Genomic DNA, 22,090 nt, shown 5'->3' on the forward strand with positions numbered 1-22,090 from the left:
AATTTAAATGAAGTGCCTAAAAATTAAAAGCTTTAATTTTTCAACTAACCATTTTGACACCTCTACTTTTGGGATTTCTAAGCAACACAAGCTGAATGTTGTTAACAAGCAAATTCTCAGCACATATTCATTGACAAACAGAGTGAAAAGGAGGCTGAAAATTAAGCTGGCTAAAAAAAAAATAAAACTGAAAAAATTGAGGAGAAACTAGGTTTGAAAGTGTTAGCAAATGCAGTGCTTGGTTAATTGCTCACCTTTTCTTCAGAAAAATAACAAACTGAGGAACATTACTTCTGCTTACACAGAAATGCTCTGCTCAACTGCTCCAGTTCTTGGAGCTCCTACATCAAAATCCCACATGGCCTGACAGCTGTAAAGCTTGGACAGTGTCCACGGGAAAGAGGGAGGAGGAATTGATGGCACAATTGCTGGCACACCTGATGGGTCACTGATGCCAGCGCTGCCCACCCTCTGTGTGGGATGGGGCTGATGTGAACACTCAGCCAGAGATCTCTGTCCCTCCCACAACCATTTCCTCCAGCAAAGGGGGATGCAGATTACCCCAAGTTACTTGGACCAAAATACATCTTGCCCAAAAATTGTATTTCAGCCATTAAGGTAATGATGAATTTTACAAGATGAAAGTATTTTTATGGGAAACTTCTCACTGGCAGTAAGATGAAGTTTATTTCTATTTCTCTTTAGGTCCACATAAGCATATTGAGAAGACTGAATACAAGACACACCACTAAACTTTTGCCTCATTATCTGCAGCTGTTGGATTTTCCTACAAATGTTATAGTTCACTACAATTTTCCAAATAAGACAGCTATATTAAAAGGGGAAAAAAATCAGGGTCAAACTGTAGGTCCTATTAAAGACAAGACAGATTTTTTTTCCTTCTTTTTCTTTGTTGCCACCAGTGCTAAGAGAATACAATTAATCTGAGAATTAATTAGAGGGAAAAGAAAACTAAATTCTGGAAAGAGGACTAAAGTAGGCCACTACTACCAGAACATTTTTCCCCCTACTGTAAACCTGAGCTTTGAAAAGCATTTGCTGATAGGTGATATACACCATGATAACCTTTTTACCCCAGCTGAATGATTCTGCAGCACAAGAAGCAAGGGAATCTGTATTTCTGGGCACCAATCCTCCAATTGAGGTACCCTGCCTAAACCCAAAAAAGAAGTCCAAGAACACACAAAAGAAAATAGATCAGAGCACAGTCATTGCTCTGACCAGTTCTAGCAAGAGACTTGGATATAAAAAACAGATTGATTCTATCTGCAGTTAAGTGATGACATTAATGCTCTGATTTTTTATATGATACTTTGCTTTTTGACAGCATTTTTCTTTGAAATTTCAGTAATATTTTAGAATTTGACACCATAAGTAAATCCTTAATCAATGACATGTAAATGCTCTTTTCCATTCCAGTTTCATGAAATACACTCAGTATTTTCCACTAGGCAATATCTTTCTCAGCCACACAGAGATTTCCCCAAAACCTCTGATTTTTATATAAACAGGTATGACACAAGGTAATTAACATTTCCATTTTAAACTTACAGATTTATATAAGCTCATGTCAACAGAAGTCCAAATTTACTGTAATTACAGATTATTTACATTAAAACAAAATAAGAAATCAGTATGTAAATGTAATGTTTGTTGTAGCTAATGCAGCAGGAGGTGGTAGATTAGGTTCAAACAGCAATCAGTTAGCAAATCTGGCTAACATGTAAATGAGCAGAAGCCCTTTTGTTTACATTCTATTGCATTTTAAACTTCAGGATTTTTAAACTGTCTCATGAACAGATGGGAAAATAAAACATTAATCTTACCATTCTTATGGAAGCTTTCAAAGTAACTAAAGCAAGGCACTGCTCCTGTCCAGCTAAACAGACAGGACTAATAATTGGAGTTGCAGGTTACATCGTTCTTAATTAACACTCTGCTACAGTTGATAACGTACAGCAAGACACCACATCAGCACCACTGCTCTGCAATCATCCAAAGCAGAGGCATTCAGCAATATATGGACCTATTGCTTGAAAAAAGGCATCTGTGGGTTTTTTCTTTTCCACACAGATGATTACACTTGTTAAACAAGTTACAATCACTTAACAAAATTGCATTGTTCCTTATAATATCCATGGTATGCACCTGGGGTTTTTAAGCTTTTCAACCTTCCAGTGATTCATCAAGTATAATAAAGTATCTTTGATTTTCAGCTATTTAGCAAAAAAAGTATAATATACATTAGATCCATTATAATGACAACAGCAACAAAAAATGATAAAAAATATCTCCCAGAACACAGAAAGGAGAGATGATCTGGATGATCCAGCTCCATGGCCAGACTCCCAAGCTCACACTTTTCATGCTTCCCTCTTGCATCCTCCTAAAGCCATTTCCCCAACAGAGAATTGTCAGCCTTCAGGAAGCATCCAAGGCAACAAAGGGAAGGAATTGCTGAGGAAGGGATTAATCTAATCTGACAAAGCTGGTGCAAGGGATCTACCCCATGGATGCTGAATGATGGACATTCTTTGTCGTCCTTCCTGTCAGGATTGCTTTCCAAGGGAAATTATGTTCTTCTCCACCCACCTGGTAACTTCTGCTCCCACCTGGTAACTTTTGAACATAGTCACTGGTTTTAAGGAGGTCTCATAGTGTTAGAAAGGTCTCAAATACCAGGTGTAAATCAACAGCCAGGAGGAGGAAGGGGACCCAAATTATCACCCAGCTCAATAAAAGGCTGCATTAAAAGTGCAGTATTTTATACTCATCCAGGTGACCCCTGGCAGTAATCTCAGAACTACCCACAGGACATGAATTCTCCTTTCCTTTGATACTACCTGACTGTGAGCTGGAGAACAGATGCAGGGCAGGCTGATACTCTGTGCAAGGGGAAAAATATTACACCAGGGCTACAAAATACACAACTGGAGGCAGCATCAGAGGTAGGTGAGATGATGGGAAGCATGGAAGGAGAAGGCTGATTTACTGCAGCTGCTGGGATGAGGCAGGAATTCACTAGAAATCAGATTTCATTATGTCCACAGCTCACAGAATACATGGTTATTGTTCTGGATATTGTGCATGGATAAGTATGGCTTTGCCAGCTGAAATTGTGGTAGCAGGGTGGAATAATACAGGTGGTATTTGACATTTAAATTTAATCTTTCCACCTCAATTTACTAGCATGCAGTAGTAATTCACTGGGTTTCTATTACCTATAAAAGCTTTAGGTAGGCCACTGATGAACAAAGATACCTCAGGAGATTTTTGTTTGTTTAAAAGGCAGGATCACTTTGCCATTACATTTAGATGCTGGTTTTCAGTCAGTTCTGGGTTAAGCCCATTCAGTCTGTCACAATAAACTTCAATGCCTTCATGTTGGAATAGGATGTTTCAGACACTGTTCTGCCTCACTATAAAGAACAGACAAAAACTGGATCTTACACAGCTGAGGCCAGACTGTTCCTTTTAAGAAGGGCATATAGATAAAATATCACTGGAATAATACTGGAATCTCAGGCTTTTCAAATATCACTTTCTGGAGATATTCAAATTACAACTATTTATCTCTAGTTCAAAACAGAAGGCATTTGAAGAAAACAACAGATGAACTCCCAGAGCAAGAGGCAAAGTTCCTCAACATCCATTAATAATAGATGTGAGCGTGACGCTTTTAAAAATTGTGGGTAACAAACTAATCTGAATAATAACTGACCTAACAGTAGGCAGTAAACAGTGTAACTGGGTTTGGTACATTGCTTCAATTAGATGTGTTTTGATCTGCATTGATGCTTTAATTGGAGGCAAGCCTCCCCTTTCATCTAGAATTTATGACTTCAGGAAGATGATCTAGCCTTCAAATTATCCGTGTTTAAATAGCCACTAATTAGGCACCATTTGCTGTCCCAAAGCTACCAACTTTTATCTTAAAAATATCCAGAACTAATCTCCACTATGAAACAAATATAAACTATAAAAGGTAACAACTACTTTGATTTTACTGTCAAGTGAAGTTCTTTAAAACCATTAATCCAATAAAAAAGGCTGAGAACTGTTTTTAAACAGTTTGTTGTTATATACTTTACTGCAGTTGCAATAAACAACTCTCTTCAGACTCCAGTTTTCTCTCCAGAATTATAACATTCAAACTACAATATACAGCAATACCTGGGTAGGAAATTTTGAAATTGGAAATGAAAAAAATTAGCAGCTATGGTGTCTTTTCACTGTTCTTCAAAAGCTGCTAAGGTACAATGGCTTATTGTCCTCACACACAAATACAGTTTGCACATACAGTTCATGTACACCACCTTCTGTTTCAGTGCCATTCTTCCCTCTCTTAATGCTCCTTTTCTTATAATTATTATTTTTACAATTCATATCAGCATTCTTAATTCTTCCACAGACTACACGTTAATGTGCACAAGTACCTTTTAGTAATATACAAAGTACTTTCAGTCCTTGGGAAGGCAGCTACAAATTTCAATTGACTCTCCAAGAATACCCCTCACCAGCAGAATATTCTCCTATCACCTACAAGGGCAGAAAGCCAACTCCCTCTCCGGACCAGCTGAAATCCGTGCATTTTTCCCCATTCCAAAGGCATCCCTGAGCTCGCAGCTCCGGAGCATCTCCCTCGGCAGGCTCAATTCCCGCGCACCCTCTAGCGGCTACCGAGGAAAATTCCCATTTTTCCTGGGAAACCACAAACAGGGCCGCCTTCGGGAAAGGGAAGCGCACGGAAGAAAATTGCTAATTACTTTCAAACAGAATTTTCCATATAACATAATTTCATTTTCAAACCTTCGCAATATTCCCTGACAGCAGAAAGAGACCTGGGGTTGCTGCTGGCCAGGGGCTGAACACGAGCCAGGTGTGCCCAGGTGGCCAGGAGGGACAGTGGCACCTGGATTTTATTTCAGCAGGAGGGCACCTGGATTTTATTTCAGCAGGAGGGCCAGAGGCACCTGGATTTTAGCAGGAGGGCCAGTGGCACCTGGATTGCAGCAGGAGGGCCAGGGGCACCTGGATTTTATTTTAGCAGGAGGGCCAGTGGCACCTGGATTTTAGCAGGAGGGCCAGGGGCACCTGGATTTTAGCAGGAAGGCCAGTGGCACCTGGATTTTATTTTAGCAGGAGGGCCAGGGGCACCTGGATTTTAGCAGGAGGGCCAGGGGCACCTGGACTGCAGCAGGAGGGCCAGGGGCACCTGGATTTTAGCAGGAGGGCCAGTGGCACCTGGATTTCAGCAGGAGGGCCAGGGGCACCTGGATTTTATTTTAGCAGGAGGGCCAGTGGCACCTGGATTGCAGCAGGAGGGCCAGAGGCACCTGGATTTTATTTTAGCAGGAAGGCCAGTGGCACCTGGATTTTAGCAGGAAGGCCAGTGGCACCTGGATTTTAGCAGGAAGGCCAGAGGCACCTGGATTTTAGCAGGAGGGCCAGGGGCACCTGGATTGCAGCAGGAAGGCTAGTGGCACCTGGATTGCAGCAGGAGGGCCAGTGGCACCTGGATTTTATTTTAGCAGGAGGGCCAGTGGCACCTGGACTTCATTTCAGCAGGAGGGCCAGGGGCACCTGGATTGCAGCAGGAACAGTGCAGGACCAGGACCAGCACTGTCCCCTGTGCTGCTGAGGCCACACCTCGGGGCTGTGCCCAGCTCTGGGCCCCTCAGCTCTGGAAGGACACGGAGGGGCTGGAGCAGGGTCAGAAATGGGAATGGAGCTGGGGAGGAAAGTCCTGAGGTGACTGAGGGAACCTGGGCTGTTCCTGGAGAAACCCTGAAGCTCAGGGGGGACATTCTCACTCTCCAAACTCCTCAAAAAAATGAGTCGGTCTACACTGCCATGTCGGAGGTGGAAAGATGGGAGGAAATGGCCTTAAATTGCACCACAGCAAGTTCAGATTAGGTATTAGAAGAACACCTTTCCCTGAAAGAGTGATTAAGCACAGGATAAAGTTGCCCAGGGATGTGGTAGAGTCAGGAAGTATTCAAGAGATATCTGGATGTGGCACCTGGGATATCTTTCAGAGGTGACTATTGTGGGTTGAACTAGATAATCTTGAAGGTCTCTTCCAGCTTTGACGATTCTGTGATTCTGTGACATATGAAAACCCACTGCTTACTTCTTGAGTGTTCAAATCAGTAATAAAATATATCCTTCTCAATTCCCAATATCCTTCTCAATGCAAGGAAATAAATTCTAATTAATTATTAATGAATAATTAATTTATATTCATTATTTTATATTTTATATTATCTAAATATTATATCTATTTAATATATCTTTCATATTAATTATTCAGCTCATCTACATATCTTTTAAAAGTACAAGATAAAATAATGTAACAAACATTTCATAAAGAAAATTCTCAACAGATAGGAATGATTTATACAGATTTATGAGATACATTAAACGGACCAACATAAAGCAGCAACTTATGCAAGGCCAGCACTCATTTCCACAGGGATTTCTGTTAAATGAAAGTCATCCCATCTGTAAAATTCAGATGTAAAATTCTGTGTGTGTATTACCTAAGAGGTTCATGTACCCCACCAAAGTTTTAAAAACCCCAACAAGCTTCTTTTCATCCCAACAGTCACTAGTGCAGTGAAAACACTTAGTATTTACTGTCTTCAGATTCCTACAAATATACACATGGCTTTATAAAAAACACAAAAAAACCCCACAAAACAACAAAAACAAAAAACCAAACCCATACAAATAGAATTTATGGCCAAAAGACTTACCCAGAATGACTCGAAGAAGGAGGAGGCAGGTCAGGTGTTAGAACATAAAGACTATTATTTTTTGGCAAGTGTAGACTTTTCAAAACAGTCTGAGGGGAGAAAAATCAATATAAATATAAAACATTCACCAATTCTGACTCTTTTCTTTTTTTTTTTTTTTTTTGACCAAAGGTATATCAGCAAATATTTTGGTTCAAGATACAATTCTTGTTACTTCAAAACATCATTTTTGTAGGTGGGCCACATTCTATACAAACCAAACACAAACTGATTTGTCCTGATTTTATTTTGCAATGTTTTAGATTAAGAGTTCTTTGTGTGCCACCCAAGACATCTGACACTGTTTGAAACTAACAATTCTTGCATTGTAATCCCCACCCACAGATGCTCAGTTTGAAACTGAGTTCAGTTAACTGAAAACACAGTTGAAAACTTACACTATCATCTACATCTCCAGTCTTCCACCCTTTTAACAGCATTTTAGATGCAGGAATCTGAAGTTCATTTTCTAGAATATGTTTGATATCTCCTAGAGAGAAAAAACAAAGGAAATATATAAAATATACACATTTGCTGCTTTATTTCAAACAGCAGTGAGTTGTACTTTAAAAAACAAGAGCAAAGAAAAATTTACTAAGAGAAGGATTTTCAGTCTTGTAACATACTCTTCAAACAGTAAAGGACAAATGAAGCTTAAAAAAATAATTACAAAGCATGAATGATTGGAGAATCACACAAAGATTTGACGATTTGGACAGATATATTGGTAATTCTATATTCCATATTTATTAGATAGCTGTGTGCTATCTGGAGCACCCGACTTAAAGAGGGTGCATATTTCTGATATCAAATTTCATAAGCATTAGTCCAGACCTAAGGAGCTGGAATGTTCATACAACTGACTGCTCTGACAGCTTTTCCAATGTTTTGTACAGGCTGATGCTCTTCTGCCCCTGTAGTTATTACAGTCACAGAGTAACTCAGGCTGGAAGGTGTGTCTGGAGTTCATGTGACCCAAACCTAATTCAGAGGTCTAATTAAACCACTTTAGACAATGACTTGTCCAACTGGCTCTTGAACATGTGAGGATGGAAATTTGACAACTTTTCTGGCAAACCAGTTTCAGCACTTCACCACCCTCACAATTTAAAAAAAATACTTTTATTTAAATGTGAATTTTTGATGTGTCTTTTGCCTCCCATTCTCATGCACCTCCAAGACAAGCCTGACCCCATCTTTCCATGCAGGCAGCTGCAGACAGAGGTCAGCTCTGTGCCCTTCCCTTTGCTCCCCAGGCTGGACAAATCCCCTTCTCTGAGCCTCTTCTCCCGTTAGCCCAGAGGTCAGAGCCCTGAGCAGACTTACTGCAGGATGTCATCATCTTTCTTCTAGTGAGCACCTCAAAACCCCACACAGTGCTCCAGATGCAGTCTGGCAAGTGCTGGATAGAGGGAAATTATGATTTCCTGGGATCCACCTGCTACACTCCTGCCAACAAAGCCTGGGACATGGCAGGTCTTCTTCACTGCAAGAGCTCATTGCTGAAGCACCCAAGATCCCTTTTATTAAATTGTTTTCTAGCCCATAAGCCTTCAACCAGGTATCAGGTGGGGATAACATGGAGTTATCCTATGCCAGATACAGGACTTCAACTTTATTTTCTTGGAACTTCAGGAGGCTCCTGTCAGCCCATTTTTCCAGGCTGCCCAGGGCCAAATAAACAGCAGCTCTGCCCTCAGAATATCAGCACCTTCTCTGAGCAGATTAACATTTATTTTGATCACTTTTTTATTTTAACATTATGACTGGAAAAATACAACAGCAGAGTACATCAAAGGCCTTACTAAAGCCACAGTGACATTCTCTCCCCTTGTCAACTGAGCCAGTCATCAAATTGTAAAAGGCAAATAATGCTGACTGATGAGGTACAATTTGCCTTTAGTAAATCCATGCTGGGTGTTCCAAATCCCCTTCTTTTCTCTCCCATGCCCAAAAAGTGCTTCCAGATTTACTCCATAAACTTCCCACCAAGACCAAGCTCAGCAATCACCACTGAACACAGCTTCACATTTGCCTTAGCCTTTCCTCTCATGCTGATGTACTTACAGAAACCCTTCTAACCCCTCAGTGGTTTCACCTTCAGCTGAGCTTTGTTCTTCCTAACTCCAAACCTGCACATCTCTGTGCTCCTGCTGGGCAGCCCATCACTACTTTCCAGCTCTGGCTACTTTGTTTTTGAATTTATCTCAGCTAGAAATGCTTTTTTCTTCTGTGCTGGCCTTCTGCCATGCTTGCTCCTCTTGCATGTTGGAAGGAACTGCTCCTGTGGTTTGAAGAGGTTTCCTTGAAGATCAACCAGCTCTCCTGGGCCCCTGTGCCCTCCTGGGCAGCTTCTCATGGGTGAGCAGATCCCCAAAAAAGCCAAAAATGTTCTTTCCTCAAGTTCACAGCTGAAGTTCTAGAATTTGCCTTGCTCACTTCTCCCAGGACTTTAAACAAGGCTGCCCTCCATCTTTATATCCCAAAATACAGAAGTTTACACAAACTGCCTTCTGCCCTACAGCTTTCAGGTAAAAGCTAACTATTAAGAAGCCAATAAGAAAAGAAAAAGCAAAGCAGTACAGCTGAAAAATTCCGATCTGAAGAGATTTTGATGCCCAATTTCCATGGGTGTAATTGAGCACAAAGGAAAACAGAGAACACCCATCGGTAATTCAAAGCGATCACCGCTAGGTGGCGCAACCCAACACCAAATCCATTGTGAAGGGACAAATGAGGATCAAAAGTTTCCAAATTTCATCCCAGACAAAAGGCTGCAGCACGGAAAATTGCTTTCATCAACTATTCCTTCACGTAGCTCCTTATTTGGATCTGTATAAGCTCTTCACTAAAAACAAAAAAGTGAAAACACTTTTCTTCCTTAGCAGAAGTAAATTAATTCCCAATTTGGGGGATGTAAAAATTAACATGCTCTGAAACACTAGCATACTTCTAAAATACTGCTTCAAAATGCATCATTTTTAGGGAAAGAAAATAAAACTGATAGAATTGATCTTAATTTGAATGAAAGAGTCAAATAAAAATTGAACTAAAAAGAATGCAATGATGTTCCTCACACCAGGAAGAATTCCTCTAATCTTGTCACTAATCCTGTGCAGAACGAGATGCCATACAGATTCAAAGAGGAAATGCCAAGATCATCCACTTATTAATAGCTTTCATCTACACTAATCCTATCCCAAATTACATTTTCATGCCTCAACTTAATCATTAATCTCCATTTTGTTTCTGAAGCAACTTCATAAGAAAGCTAGATTTCAAAATAAATATTTGATAGACCACTAACCTTTACTATGGATTAGTGAAATTTTGCTTTTTTTAAAGCTGCAAAGAGATTTGAAAATGGTTAGTAGCTGTGGAGGATGCATTTTTGGCGGGATGATTTTTTTTCTCTTTGAGAGGTTTTGTTCTGCTTTGCTTTAGGACTTGGATTTTTGGGGTTGAATCTTTTGTCTTTTTAACAGTTTCACGACAGCAGCTTTAATTTCATTTTTACAAATCCTTACCAACTGTAGAGCTGTCTTCAAGTACTACATCCACATTTCTGTCTCTGTACTCAACCCTGAAGTCCAGCATTCGAGGTTGTCTTTCCACTATTTGTCTAGATGGCACTACATGGCGAAATGCTGAGGAGGAGGAAGAAGCTGAGGAAGCTGCAGCAGAGTGACTGCTGGGGCCATAGGCTGGTCCATGCAGGGTCTCTACACCGTACTCACTGAAAGACAGGAAAATAAAATTATGTCAACAGCTTGGCATGTCTAGCCAGAAGTTAGGGAAGCAAAATGACAGTATTATTCACTTACTACAGTCCAGCACACACGTCTTGAATTATTGCTGTTGGATCTGAGAAAAATGTTTATTAAAAATAAATTCTGTATTAGCAATTTTAACCTTTCAGGGCTCAGGAGCACTATAGGAGATCAGCATTGGTGACAAACAAACATTTTAAATCCACTATGTAATTAATACCAGAATTATCTTGAGGAGAGGGATTGTTTCCTGTTCCAGGAGTGTTGTGGCCATATAAAAATTGGCACCATGGCAACGACCAGCTTTCTACATCATTGGGCTAGTACCCAGTGGAAATGAGAACAAGAAATACAGCTCAAAATTCTGCACCCAAATAGGTATTTTCTCACACCAAACTAGTGAGAAACAAGTCAGATATGAAAATAGATACACATTTAAGGTAAATAAATTAAGATAATGAAGCATGTGTTTAGAAAGAAAACATCTAGAAGTACAACAGCAATGCAATGTGAATTCTAGCTTGCCTTGAAGTTCAAAATCCTGCAATGCTCCTGGAGGTTCATATAAGGATGTCTCCATACCTGACTCAAGGATACCCACAGCATTACAGGTCAGAATAAACTGGAATATCCTCACTACCCAGAAGCACTTCATCTTCCCCAGTGAGCCTCTCCACATAACTGGGATAGGAAACAAGTGTAACAAAACATGACATTTCAGGAATATCACTCCAGGCAAAAAAAAAAACAAAAAAAAAAAAAAAAAAAAAACAAAAACAAAAAAACCCTATGATGTACAGAAATCAAATTTGGAAGGCAAGAAACTTCATCAGGTAAGCCTGGGGTGTTGCCTTTTAGATGCTCTTACCAGGAAGATGCTGGGCAGTTACAGAATCTCATGGTGGATTTCAGAAATGCTGCAAAAAACTTGTCTCATTTCTATTCTTTATCTGAATTTATTTGAAAAATTCCTTCTGTTCTCTAGATACCATGAGGTTCTCAGTGGAAATGCTTCATAGAGCAAGTCAAATCTGTCATCTAGAGGAGGTCTGAACTTTAGAAAGTGCAAATGTGGATGGCATGCATGTCACAGAAGTGCAACAGTACTCAGCTATTGCAAATCCCATCATTGTGCCTTTCACATTTGAAACAGAAAAACATGTTATGCTTGTAAAACAAGGGGCTCCTTCACTTCTCACATCAGCATGCTCAGAAGGATGAATGCCCAGCTACAAAGACCCACACTCTCAGACCTATGGCTCAAAAGTCAAAGGCCCACGTCAGAGCTCTAAGGAGCACAGGAAACAGTCTAATTTTCAGTATTTAAAAAAGTATAAACACTAAGTGATATGTTATTTTCTTCAACCTGATGGACAAATAAGAATTAAGTACAAGTATGTAACAATTCTGTTAGTAGACCCAAGAAGCAATGAATATCCCAGTTCTCAGGACTGGATTACAAAACAAGCAACTGAATTATACAACAAAGTGTACTTTTTTCTCTTCAATAAATTAACTTGCTTCAAGTCCAGTTGCATTAATTCTATTTGATTCCACCACAAAAGGCATCCTACATATCTGACTAGCAACCTCTAATAGAACATAAAAGGCCCCACATCAGTAAAATAAGCCTTATCTGAAAACCACTGGAAAGCAGGTTTCTAAATCTTCTGATCCTCCCTTTAAACCACTTCCACTGGAAGAATACAAAACAAGACAAAAACAAAGTAACAAAAATACCCATTTGAAACACATTTGGCTATCTAATAATTTCTAAAAATTAATAAATTACTGTGAAAGAAAATGTAGGTGGGCACTGGACCACCTTGTGATTGAAGACAGGCATTAACTACTCTAACTATTCTCCAGCTTCTTTTACCCAAACAAACATTCTGGGATTTTGGATAGAAATGCCTTGAGGTCACAATTTATATGCAGAAAGAGTTCTCCACAACCAAGACTTGATCTCACATGGACTAAACAGGCCTTACAGTAAATATATATTTAGTAACTTTACTGGGAAAATACTTTTATCCTCAATCAAAACCTGACTCTGTTGAATTAGGAAGTATTGACAGGGAAGTCAAACACCACTTTACCTATATTATGTATCATATTTCATTTCATTGAAAATTTTTAAATAGTACATTAAGTATTTTTTCTGAACAAATTTTTAAATGCTGTTTTACTGTCTCTCTCAGGTAGCTTAATTCCTGATCTGGTGTTTTCAATTGCCTCATCAGCACTTAAAAGATCAAATTTCAGTGAGTTCAAGATATCCAAGCATCAGAATGCAAGCCAAAATTTAATTCAGGAGCTGAAAGAAAATCAGTAAAACTACTTTTAGAAGGGAACAACCTTACTTTAATCTATCACAGTTTCTGCTGCCTGTAATTCAATTTAAAAAAACAAAAAAAAACTAAGTACAAATGGTTTTGGCCAGAAATAGGGAAGCATGGAATATCAATACCTTTATAAAATGCATAAGGAAAAAGAAATACTTAGCCAGAAACATACCAACACACAGTCTTTGTAAAGAGACAGCCCTGCAAAGAATGACCCAACCACCAGTGAAAATAAAATAAAAGTTAACTATTTTGAACAGATGTTTGAGCTAGTCCTCTATCAGTATGGGAAAAACTGAATGTTAAATCAGCTTTGCCAGGAATAGAATTTGTGGCTCCAGAAACAGCTTTAAAAGGAGAATTATGTCATCTTCTTAGGATTCAGGAAGGAAAAAAAAAAAGTAACTGTTACCCAGCATCATTCTCAGCATGTACTACTCCAGTCCTCTGTGCTTACCTTTGTAGAATGCCATTTTCTTGTGGTATAACACCATTTATAGCTGCCTGAAAAGAGAAAACAAATGTTGAGTCAAGCATGCAGAACAAAAATACATCAGAACTTTTATAATATGTTTTGAAAAGTGATTAGCTTGCTTCAAAACATGCCCTAAAACACTCTCTATTTGGTGAATATTCTTGGTCAACAATATTATCATTATGGGATCTACATAAAATAAAAACCATACCCGTGCAAACCGTAATACATAAATACATAAAATAAAAACCAGACCCAACTGAACCAAACCCACTTTTAATATCCATCCTCATATATCAGATACACCTGACCTGCTGGCCAGAACAGCAGGTGAATGAGTGTCTGGTCCCCAGAGAAGAAAGGAAAAATGATGTTTAGCAGTTCCCTGGTACTCCAGGAGGACAAAGTCACACCCTGTGACTGAACTACTGACAGTCATCATCTACCAACACCATTTGTACAAACTGACATTAAAAAAATGTAGCTTAAGTAAGTGCTTAATAAACACAAAAATAGATGCAATCAAGATTTAAATGCTATGGTTTCTTTTTCTCTGAATAGATAAACATGACTTTTTAAAAATTTCCATTAATAGTTAAGGCTACATGAAGTCAGAATGTTTTATTGCTGAACTCAGCTAAGTTACTGTGATACTGCAATAAGATTTATCCTGCATTTAGAAACAAATATTACATTAATAATTATTTAAAAAGCAGAGAAGGAAAAGGTCAGAGGTATCCATAAGCTACAGCAACAACCCATGAGGCTGTATCAAATTACAGCAAAAACAAAGTTCCCTACCAGATCAGGTTTTAAATCAGTTTATCCACTGTGCATGGTAATAATCAGTGGTTTCTTTCTAACAACGTGTCTCATTTATCATCCTTGTGGTTTTTGCAGTCATACACAGCTCTTGATGGTGTTCATCTAATAAACCTCCAGGAAAGAGTAGGAGGTTTTGGTTTATTTGGGTTTTTCTGGATTGGCTTCTCCCTCCCATACTCTTCAGCAATATACATTTAATTCATGTCAGTCAACAGATAAAGTTGGCTGAGACAAAATTATCCTTTATTTTGCATCTGAAAGATACAGAGAGCAAACACAGGTTTTGTACCACAGAACCTACACTAATAATGATCTGCTGCTGCAACAAAATTCTCTTTACTTGAGGAAAAGAAGCTGCTTCAGCTGTGAAGAAATACAGCAATGTGGAATTTTCACACTTCTGTCAAAACTCTGTCTCAGAGGATTAAATCAGCTCAAACGTCTTCTGAGCCTAGTTAGAGGGGTTAAATACAATAGAGGCTTCAAGCTATTTTCTTTTAAACTGAATAACTCAGTTGTTCATATATCCCCAGTTTTGTAAACTTGATGACATTTAAGGGGCACAGGAGTAAGAAAAAGCAGCAGAAGCATTATGTGCTTTTTTGATGGAAAGACCTCTATTAACCACACTGTAAAACTGAAGAGTCCAGACACTGTTTGTTAAGCAAGATGGAAGACTAAAATAATGTAGACAGCAAATGGTAGCAGTGCACATGTACATACTGCATAAATATTAAATATCCATGTTCTAACAAGACAGCTATAAGTAGACCCTGCAAAGAAAAAAAGAAAAAGGAACAACCATCTGCTTTAGAATTTCATTGGGAGAAGGTTGTGACTATAAAAAAAAAAAAAAATTAAAACAAGAACACGTTACTAAGGCAAGATCTGCTCCAGGCTGTTCCTCCCCAGTGTCAGCCCCCTTTGAGAGAGGCTCACATCTCTATGGTTATGCAAACATTTCAATATATTCCATTTTTTTGTCTCTCCAAACAGGGATCTTTGATCACCAAACCACCCTGTGTGGCTAATTCATAGTAATTAAAAATGTGTGCTACTCTCGAAACAATTTTAAAAACCAGTGCATTAAATCTATTTATGGGTTATTGATATAAAGAAGCCATGTCTGGATCAGAAAGCTCTTTCAGCTCCCAATAACCTGCTGCTAGAGTGATGCCAGGGGAGCAGCACTCTGTGCTCTCACACTGCATATCCACGAGTGCCCCTGCTGGATCCAGGGTACCACAGCTTGCTAATGCTATCACTATTTAAACAGTGAAGTTCACTTAAATGGAAATTTACAGGGGCTTCAGAAGATTTTTCCCAAAGCCAAGAATCCTAGGTGCATCTCAGTGCCATCCATACACTAATTATGCCATAACACTATCCCATCCTGAAACAGAATCATTCCTGTTTTGATGACAGCCTTCAAACAACTACCAGGCCCACAATTTATTTCAATAAATTATAAACTGAATGTAGCTCTTCTTGATTTATACATTTTGTTTAAGGATATCAATCATATAGCCAGGAATTGGAGCAGCTTATTTAGAAATTCATTAAGTACAGCATAACCTGACCTAATTGGACCTGCTTTGGGCCAGAGAGACATCCAGAAACAACTTCCAGTCTCAAGCACCTGTGACTCCACCATTCAACAGTACAGGTTATCTTGATAAATATACTGTGAACCCTGGGATTTTTTTAAATGAAAAGGATGTCAAGAATGTGACATAACACTGGACTGACAAGTGCCCATTAAAAGGTCCAAAGTAACAATATTTTTGGTGGGTTTTTTTCAGCAGCATGGTTCCAGGTTACAGCATTGAAATATATTCAATCCAACATTTTTGCTTCTCAGAAAGATAGGGAACAATAAAGCAACAGGGTTAATGAAATGTTAACAAATTCATTAAAAGTTTGGGCAACATAAAAAAATCCACGGTATTCTGAAATTATTTAGGTACCTGAAGAACACTGCAGAAGAAACAGAATGAAATTTAGAAAACTTTTCCTCTGAGGAATATTAACCAGATTAGTCAGTTCTGATTAATTGTGACCACCTTTAATCAGTACAAAACAGTGTCAGAAAGAAAACCAAGAACCATCATTCCTTAATTACCTATTGAAACAGCATCAATGACTTCCTTCAAAATACACAATTTTCAGTGCTAACCATTTAAAAGCAATGAAGCACATCTGAGTGACTGTCACCCCAGGGTCCTGTGAATAATGTGGGTTTTTAGATAGCACAAATATTCATCTCACAAGTTGTAAATACTCAGTGATTTTCACAAAGTTTGAAGATGGACTGGATTTACCAATCATATTATTTAAAAGCAGAAGTCTACATACACTGATTGAATATTCAAATGAGGCAAGGGGTTCCTTCCTCATCACAAACTACAGATGGGAGGTAGTTTTTAAATTTCCAGAATTTAAAAGGGATATTTAGATTATTAAGAGTTAAAGGTAGTCCCAGGCAAAAGAGCAGTTAAAGGCTTTTGCAATGGGTGAGGAGGGAGCTTTTCCTCAGTGGCCACCTCACGTTCCTCCCCTCTCCTTCCCGACCTCCACAGCACACCATGGTTTTGGCTGACAGATACAGACCCCTGAAAATCTCTCCTTTGGAAGCTCCAGCCCAATGAAGAGCAAAAGGTTTCACAAAGCACAAAGCAAGATCAACTCTCCAAAACAGGACCTAGAAAACACATCCATAACCAAAAAGAGAAAGCAAGTTGGAACAGCACAGTGCTGGAAGAACAAACCTTCCAGGGGAGGAGATGTAAATAACCTGCACACCTGAGAGATGCACAAGTTTCACTGGGATGAATAACCAAACCAGCTCAACAAAACCAGCAGCAGCTGCTCCCAGAAAATTCCAAAAGCCTTATTTAGGTTTGACTGCACTCAGCAAGTGAGACCACTTGGGCCCACTTAGCAAAGCCCTCGCAGAGCTTTACATTTGTTTAGGTAAAAGCTGAGGAGGTTTACATTAAACAAACACAGTACACAAATGAGACCTCCAGACAGGGTAATAGGAACTGTCACAGTAAATGATCCAAACCCCAAAGGTGTCCAAACAAATGGCATCAAGGGCTCCAGGAAGTCACAGGGAATTATAATGGAGTAACTTGCTCATGGGGCATTTTCTTCCAACCCCCCAGTTTTCTGACACAGTCAGATTTACAGTGTTAGCAAATTTGTCATGTATTCAACTTAAGGCAATAGCCTCATAAACCACACATTCAATTATTTCTGTGAAACTCAGTAAAAGCTTTTTTGATGAGAGGATTCATTTATTATGACTTCCAAAAATCTATAGCCTCCTCCAGATGCTACAGACTCAGATTTTATTTTCAGTTTAACATGTCTGGCAAGCTAAAAAACCAAAGTTCTGTATTTTGTCTCTTTACTGCTCATTTTGCCTCTCCTTCCTATTATACATTTAGTATCTCCTCGATATAAAAACGATTTCTCTGACATCACAAATGCAGAAAGTCTACCCCATGCTGTTTTCTACATTAACAGAAGCAAAGACAGGAAGAGGTGTTAGCCACTTGTAGGACAGAATTTAAAATTATAACCAAAAAAACAGCCATTTTGTTGTTTCTTACTCAGAACAAAGAAAAACTTGTTCTAATCTTTGACTCTTTCAGCATTTAATCTTTCTTTTTCTGATTGTTTAAGTGAATATAATACCAAAACTTACATCCAAAACCTCACTACAGAGGGTGAGATGACACACAAGACAAACATACTGTGGTTTTGAGTTCTGCAGAATAAAAAAACTCTAGCTGTTATATTTTGGAAATGTTAGCCTCTATTCATCTGTGCTTGAGGATCCCTCAAGATTTGCTGAATTTAAAGAACTGCAACGAAATACACTAAAAAGCCCTCATTAAGAATTCATAAGAAATTTAATTTTTTTGTCTTTTGTATTTTATTATATATTTCCACAGCAAAAATGGGTCATTAATAACACTCTGTTTACAATTGTCAGTCCATTGCAAATCATTCTGCTCCTAACTTGGGCTAAATGTGATATTCTCCATGATATACAATACTCCTACTCTAATTTTCTGCTTTCACATTATAAACTTCTTATTCTAAAGATTTAAAATCTATTTTTATTGATGTTGAAACAAAACAAATAGACAATAGAACTCCAAATGCTTTCTACAATGGAGAGAGGGGTTTTTTTCAAAAAAAAGGAAACAAACCCCAAAACGGAACAAATATTATTCAGAAAGAGAAAAAACAAATAACTGAATGATAAAGGAAAGCATTAGTGAGACAAAGCATCCATGAAAGGACTGAAAAAGCAAAAGTGAATTTCAAACTACTTCAAAACCATAAATCCAAGTGACAAAGGAACATATTTTTACATGCAACAGTAAAGCAAAGCAGGAGAAGTGCAAAGATTTATTAGTTCCTTCTGAGAGAAGAAATACTTCTTAAAATGAAACTAACTCACAGGACTCTGCTGTATGCGAATATCCCAGTAATAACAGTAAATGTGTTGAAATCATGCTCCTCTAATAATTTTCTTTTTGCAAATAACTGATCTGGGCTAATTTTCAACAGAACTGGTAATAATGGGTACTGGCAGGTACAGACACATCAAAACATTTGCTCTGACCCTCATTCTGTGATTTTGGGAAACTGGATAAAAAGTAAGACCACTCACAGACTTCTCTTGCAATCAGTTTACAACAATAAAAAAGTAGAAAATTCCAGAATAAAAAGCAGAAGTTTTAGTAACTGGTGCTGACAAAATCATCCTGTAAGTATTAGTCAAATCCTGCAGTCAGTGTGGAGGTTTACTGAAAGCAGCTGTGTTAATTAAGACATGCAGATTGGACCCTGAGATTCCCAAGCAGAGCAATGTGCCTTCTGAACAGCTTTGTGCAACTACCAAATCTCACCTGTTCCAAGCAAGTCTGAAATGTGTATTCTAAACAAGAAATTCCATTAAACCTTCTGCAGAAATACCAATCACTTTAACCAGAAAGAGGCTTTTTACACTACACATTTACTTTGAAACCATTACTTTCAGAGGTTACAAAAATGAACTGCTATGAGTTTAAGTAATAAAAATTATTATTCTGTTTAGGTTTTTTAATTAATTGAGTAATATTTAAATAACAAAATTACTAATTGTGCCTCAGTAGTAAGAGAAGCAATCTCTACCTGTGTTATTTTTGGCAGGCTTTTCGAGGCAAAGGAATGAGTCAGCTTTTTCCTGTAGCTTATGTTATACTTGCTGGCATCTCCCCAGCTTTGCAAGTCTCAAAAGTATTTCCAAGTGCTAGACGTGAAGTTACACCCACAAAGTTTATACAGAATGACAACATTTGTCCCCATCGTGGTTAAAATTTAACCAAAAACCGTAATTGAACTACAATGAAATGTCTTCTATGCATTCTGCTTTATTTCAGCTTGCTTTCTTTACAACAAATATACTTCATGAAAAGCTGCAAAACAATAGGATTGCTAATAAAGTAAAAAAAATTAACATTTCATCAAAAAATGCCACATGAATACATTCATACAGATGATTCACTTCATCAGCAAGAGAGCACGCGCTGAAATTGTTTACAATTAGCACTCTAGATGTGGTTTCCCATTTCTCCCTACATCTTTGGTGGCTTCAGCAAATTTTTTCCTGTCACTCCCTCTACATGCCTAAATGCACTAGGAAGCCTTTCAACAGTCAGATATACTTCTAAAATTCTGAGGGAAGAAAAACCCACTACATTTTGAAGAGTTCCTTAAATCTATGTTATGTTGTCACTGCCTAATTCCCCAAACAAAGTGCAACGGAAATAAAAAATTCATAACTGAATGTGTTTTCCTGGCACAGTGAAAGTAAAGAACCTGTACAGATTTCTAAGAAGCTTAAGGATCAGCAGGTACCTGAGCTGCCTCTAGCTCAGCAGGAATAAAGGAAAGCAATCTACTCTCAACAACCCACTCAAAACTCATTCACATAGAAAGGGAAAGTAGCCCATGAGGTGTCTCTGCTTTGACACACATACAAGTACCTTGGTCTTAGTCATCAATGTCACAACTCTGACATTAATGCTGCTTCACCTTCTAAAAGTAAGGATTGCTTATGCTTAATACCAAAACATAGTTTATTACTCCTTAAAACGTTAATAGATAGAAAGTAGGAGAGTCAGATAAATCAAAGGCTATGCCTTGATATGAATATTGGAAAATGTTCTGAACTTGCATATTTTTACCCCTCTCCTAGTAACTTTATGTAAATTTGAATGGCAATGCTAAAATGCAAAGTTTAGGAATAAGCTACCTCATGACAATATATTTTTTGTTCCATCTTATTTTTAAAAAGTAGGCTTTTTTTTGTCATTCACTGTAACATACTAGAAAGTACTACCAGGGAAGAAATTTCAGGACACGAGAACTCAGGACACGAAAAGTCATAGAAGTACTGCCAAAAGCCTGTGGCCCCCTCACTGAAAAGCCATAATAACATGAAATATCAACAGTGTTCCAATGACCCTAGCTGTAATCAGCCAACTGCCTAATCACTTATTCATAATAAAAAAAATAGTTATGCAAGATTCAGCTTAAAAGTTTGGAAAGCAGAAAATCCTAAAGTAAGTAAGTAACCTGCAAGTTGTCGCAGCATTTCCCCAACAGCCTGTGCTGTTCTGCTGGGGGGCAGCAACCCAGGACAGGCTAAGGAAGAGTTTATTGAAATAAAACTAGAAACTGTTCAGATACTCAACAGTATTGTAAGTAAATCCATTTTTAAGACACTCTGCTTTTAAACTCTGATGGCTCTAGATGGCTCCTAGCTTTTGTGATAAAAATTTTCTCAAGTAACGTTCACTTCCAAAATAGCCACAGCACTGGCACAGATGCTGTTCTTAAATAATTTACTTCGTTTTTCTCCTACTCACACAGTCCCAACATGACTCAATGACAGACTAAACACTTGTCAAACACATGTTTATAAGATGTGTGCAATTTTTAGTTCAACTAAATAGGTCACAGTCACAGGGTAATAAACTACAGATAACTCATACCAGCCAATTCACTATTAGTATATTCTAGAAATTTGTTCTGAAATTTGAATGTCTCAGGAGAAATGAATGCTAAGCAATTCTTTGCAGAAACTACCAATAAGAGGTAGCAGCTCTAAAAAAAGTATTTGTAAAAGCTAATGTAGGTAGGTGATGCATCCACAGAGCTCCAACATTACCATGGGGCACTACTGGGATCACAGGTGCTGCTTTTTGTTTATTCTCAGAACACAAAAGTCTCTGTTAAAAGAAACAAGAGTCTTTCACCATGAACAGAAATCTGAATTTATTAGTCCCACTGCTTGTATCATCACTGTACGAGAAAAACTTTAGGTTATTTCTTAACAAAAACTACTTATATATATACAAACCTCTGGTTGCAGTAGGCAGATGTGACTGTTCATCTGACCACAGGGAGAATGTTATTAATACACAGACAAGCCCTAACAGTGAAAATCTCTCAGATTTAGTCCTAATGAGAGGAATATACCGTGAACTTCTCACTGTTCCCACACTGAGTGCTGTCAAATCTGTGCCATATTCAGTATGCAATTCTAAAATAAAGAAAATAGCAGGCCAGCAACACAAAATCAAAAGGCCAGTTGATGAAGACCATCACCATAAAGTGCAGTCCTGGTTCCCAGCCACTGAAACACAGCCTTGCAATGCAACAGGAGAGCTGCTGAACACAGGACATAAACATACACTGAACACTGCCCCACATTTAAGGAAAAGAAAGGGCTGTGTGCCAAACTCAGATTAATCACCTAGTTTCTGGAGGCAGACTAATTCAAATCAATCA

The 22,090-nt window shown here is 38.3% G+C and overlaps 1 protein-coding gene across 2 annotated transcripts in view; it reads right to left on the bottom strand.

Moving 5' to 3' along the window:
- The window catches only part of FAF1 (Fas associated factor 1), a 150,400-nt gene that overhangs the window by 102,260 nt on the left and 26,050 nt on the right, over positions 1-22,090 (bottom strand). For both annotated transcript variants that reach the window (XM_059477802.1, XM_059477801.1), the window contains exons 3-6: positions 13,391-13,437; positions 10,346-10,554; positions 7,217-7,308; positions 6,780-6,868 (exon numbers count right to left, since the gene is read on the bottom strand). In XM_059477802.1, coding sequence (XP_059333785.1) covers positions 6,780-6,868; positions 7,217-7,308; positions 10,346-10,415 — 251 coding nt within the window. In that variant the 5' untranslated portion in view covers positions 10,416-10,554; positions 13,391-13,437. The remainder of the gene's footprint in view (positions 1-6,779; positions 6,869-7,216; positions 7,309-10,345; positions 10,555-13,390; positions 13,438-22,090) is intronic.

The sequence above is a fragment of the Ammospiza nelsoni genome, chromosome 9 (assembly GCF_027579445.1).
Source record: "Ammospiza nelsoni isolate bAmmNel1 chromosome 9, bAmmNel1.pri, whole genome shotgun sequence".
In the NCBI taxonomy this organism is placed as follows: Eukaryota; Metazoa; Chordata; class Aves; order Passeriformes; family Passerellidae; genus Ammospiza; species Ammospiza nelsoni.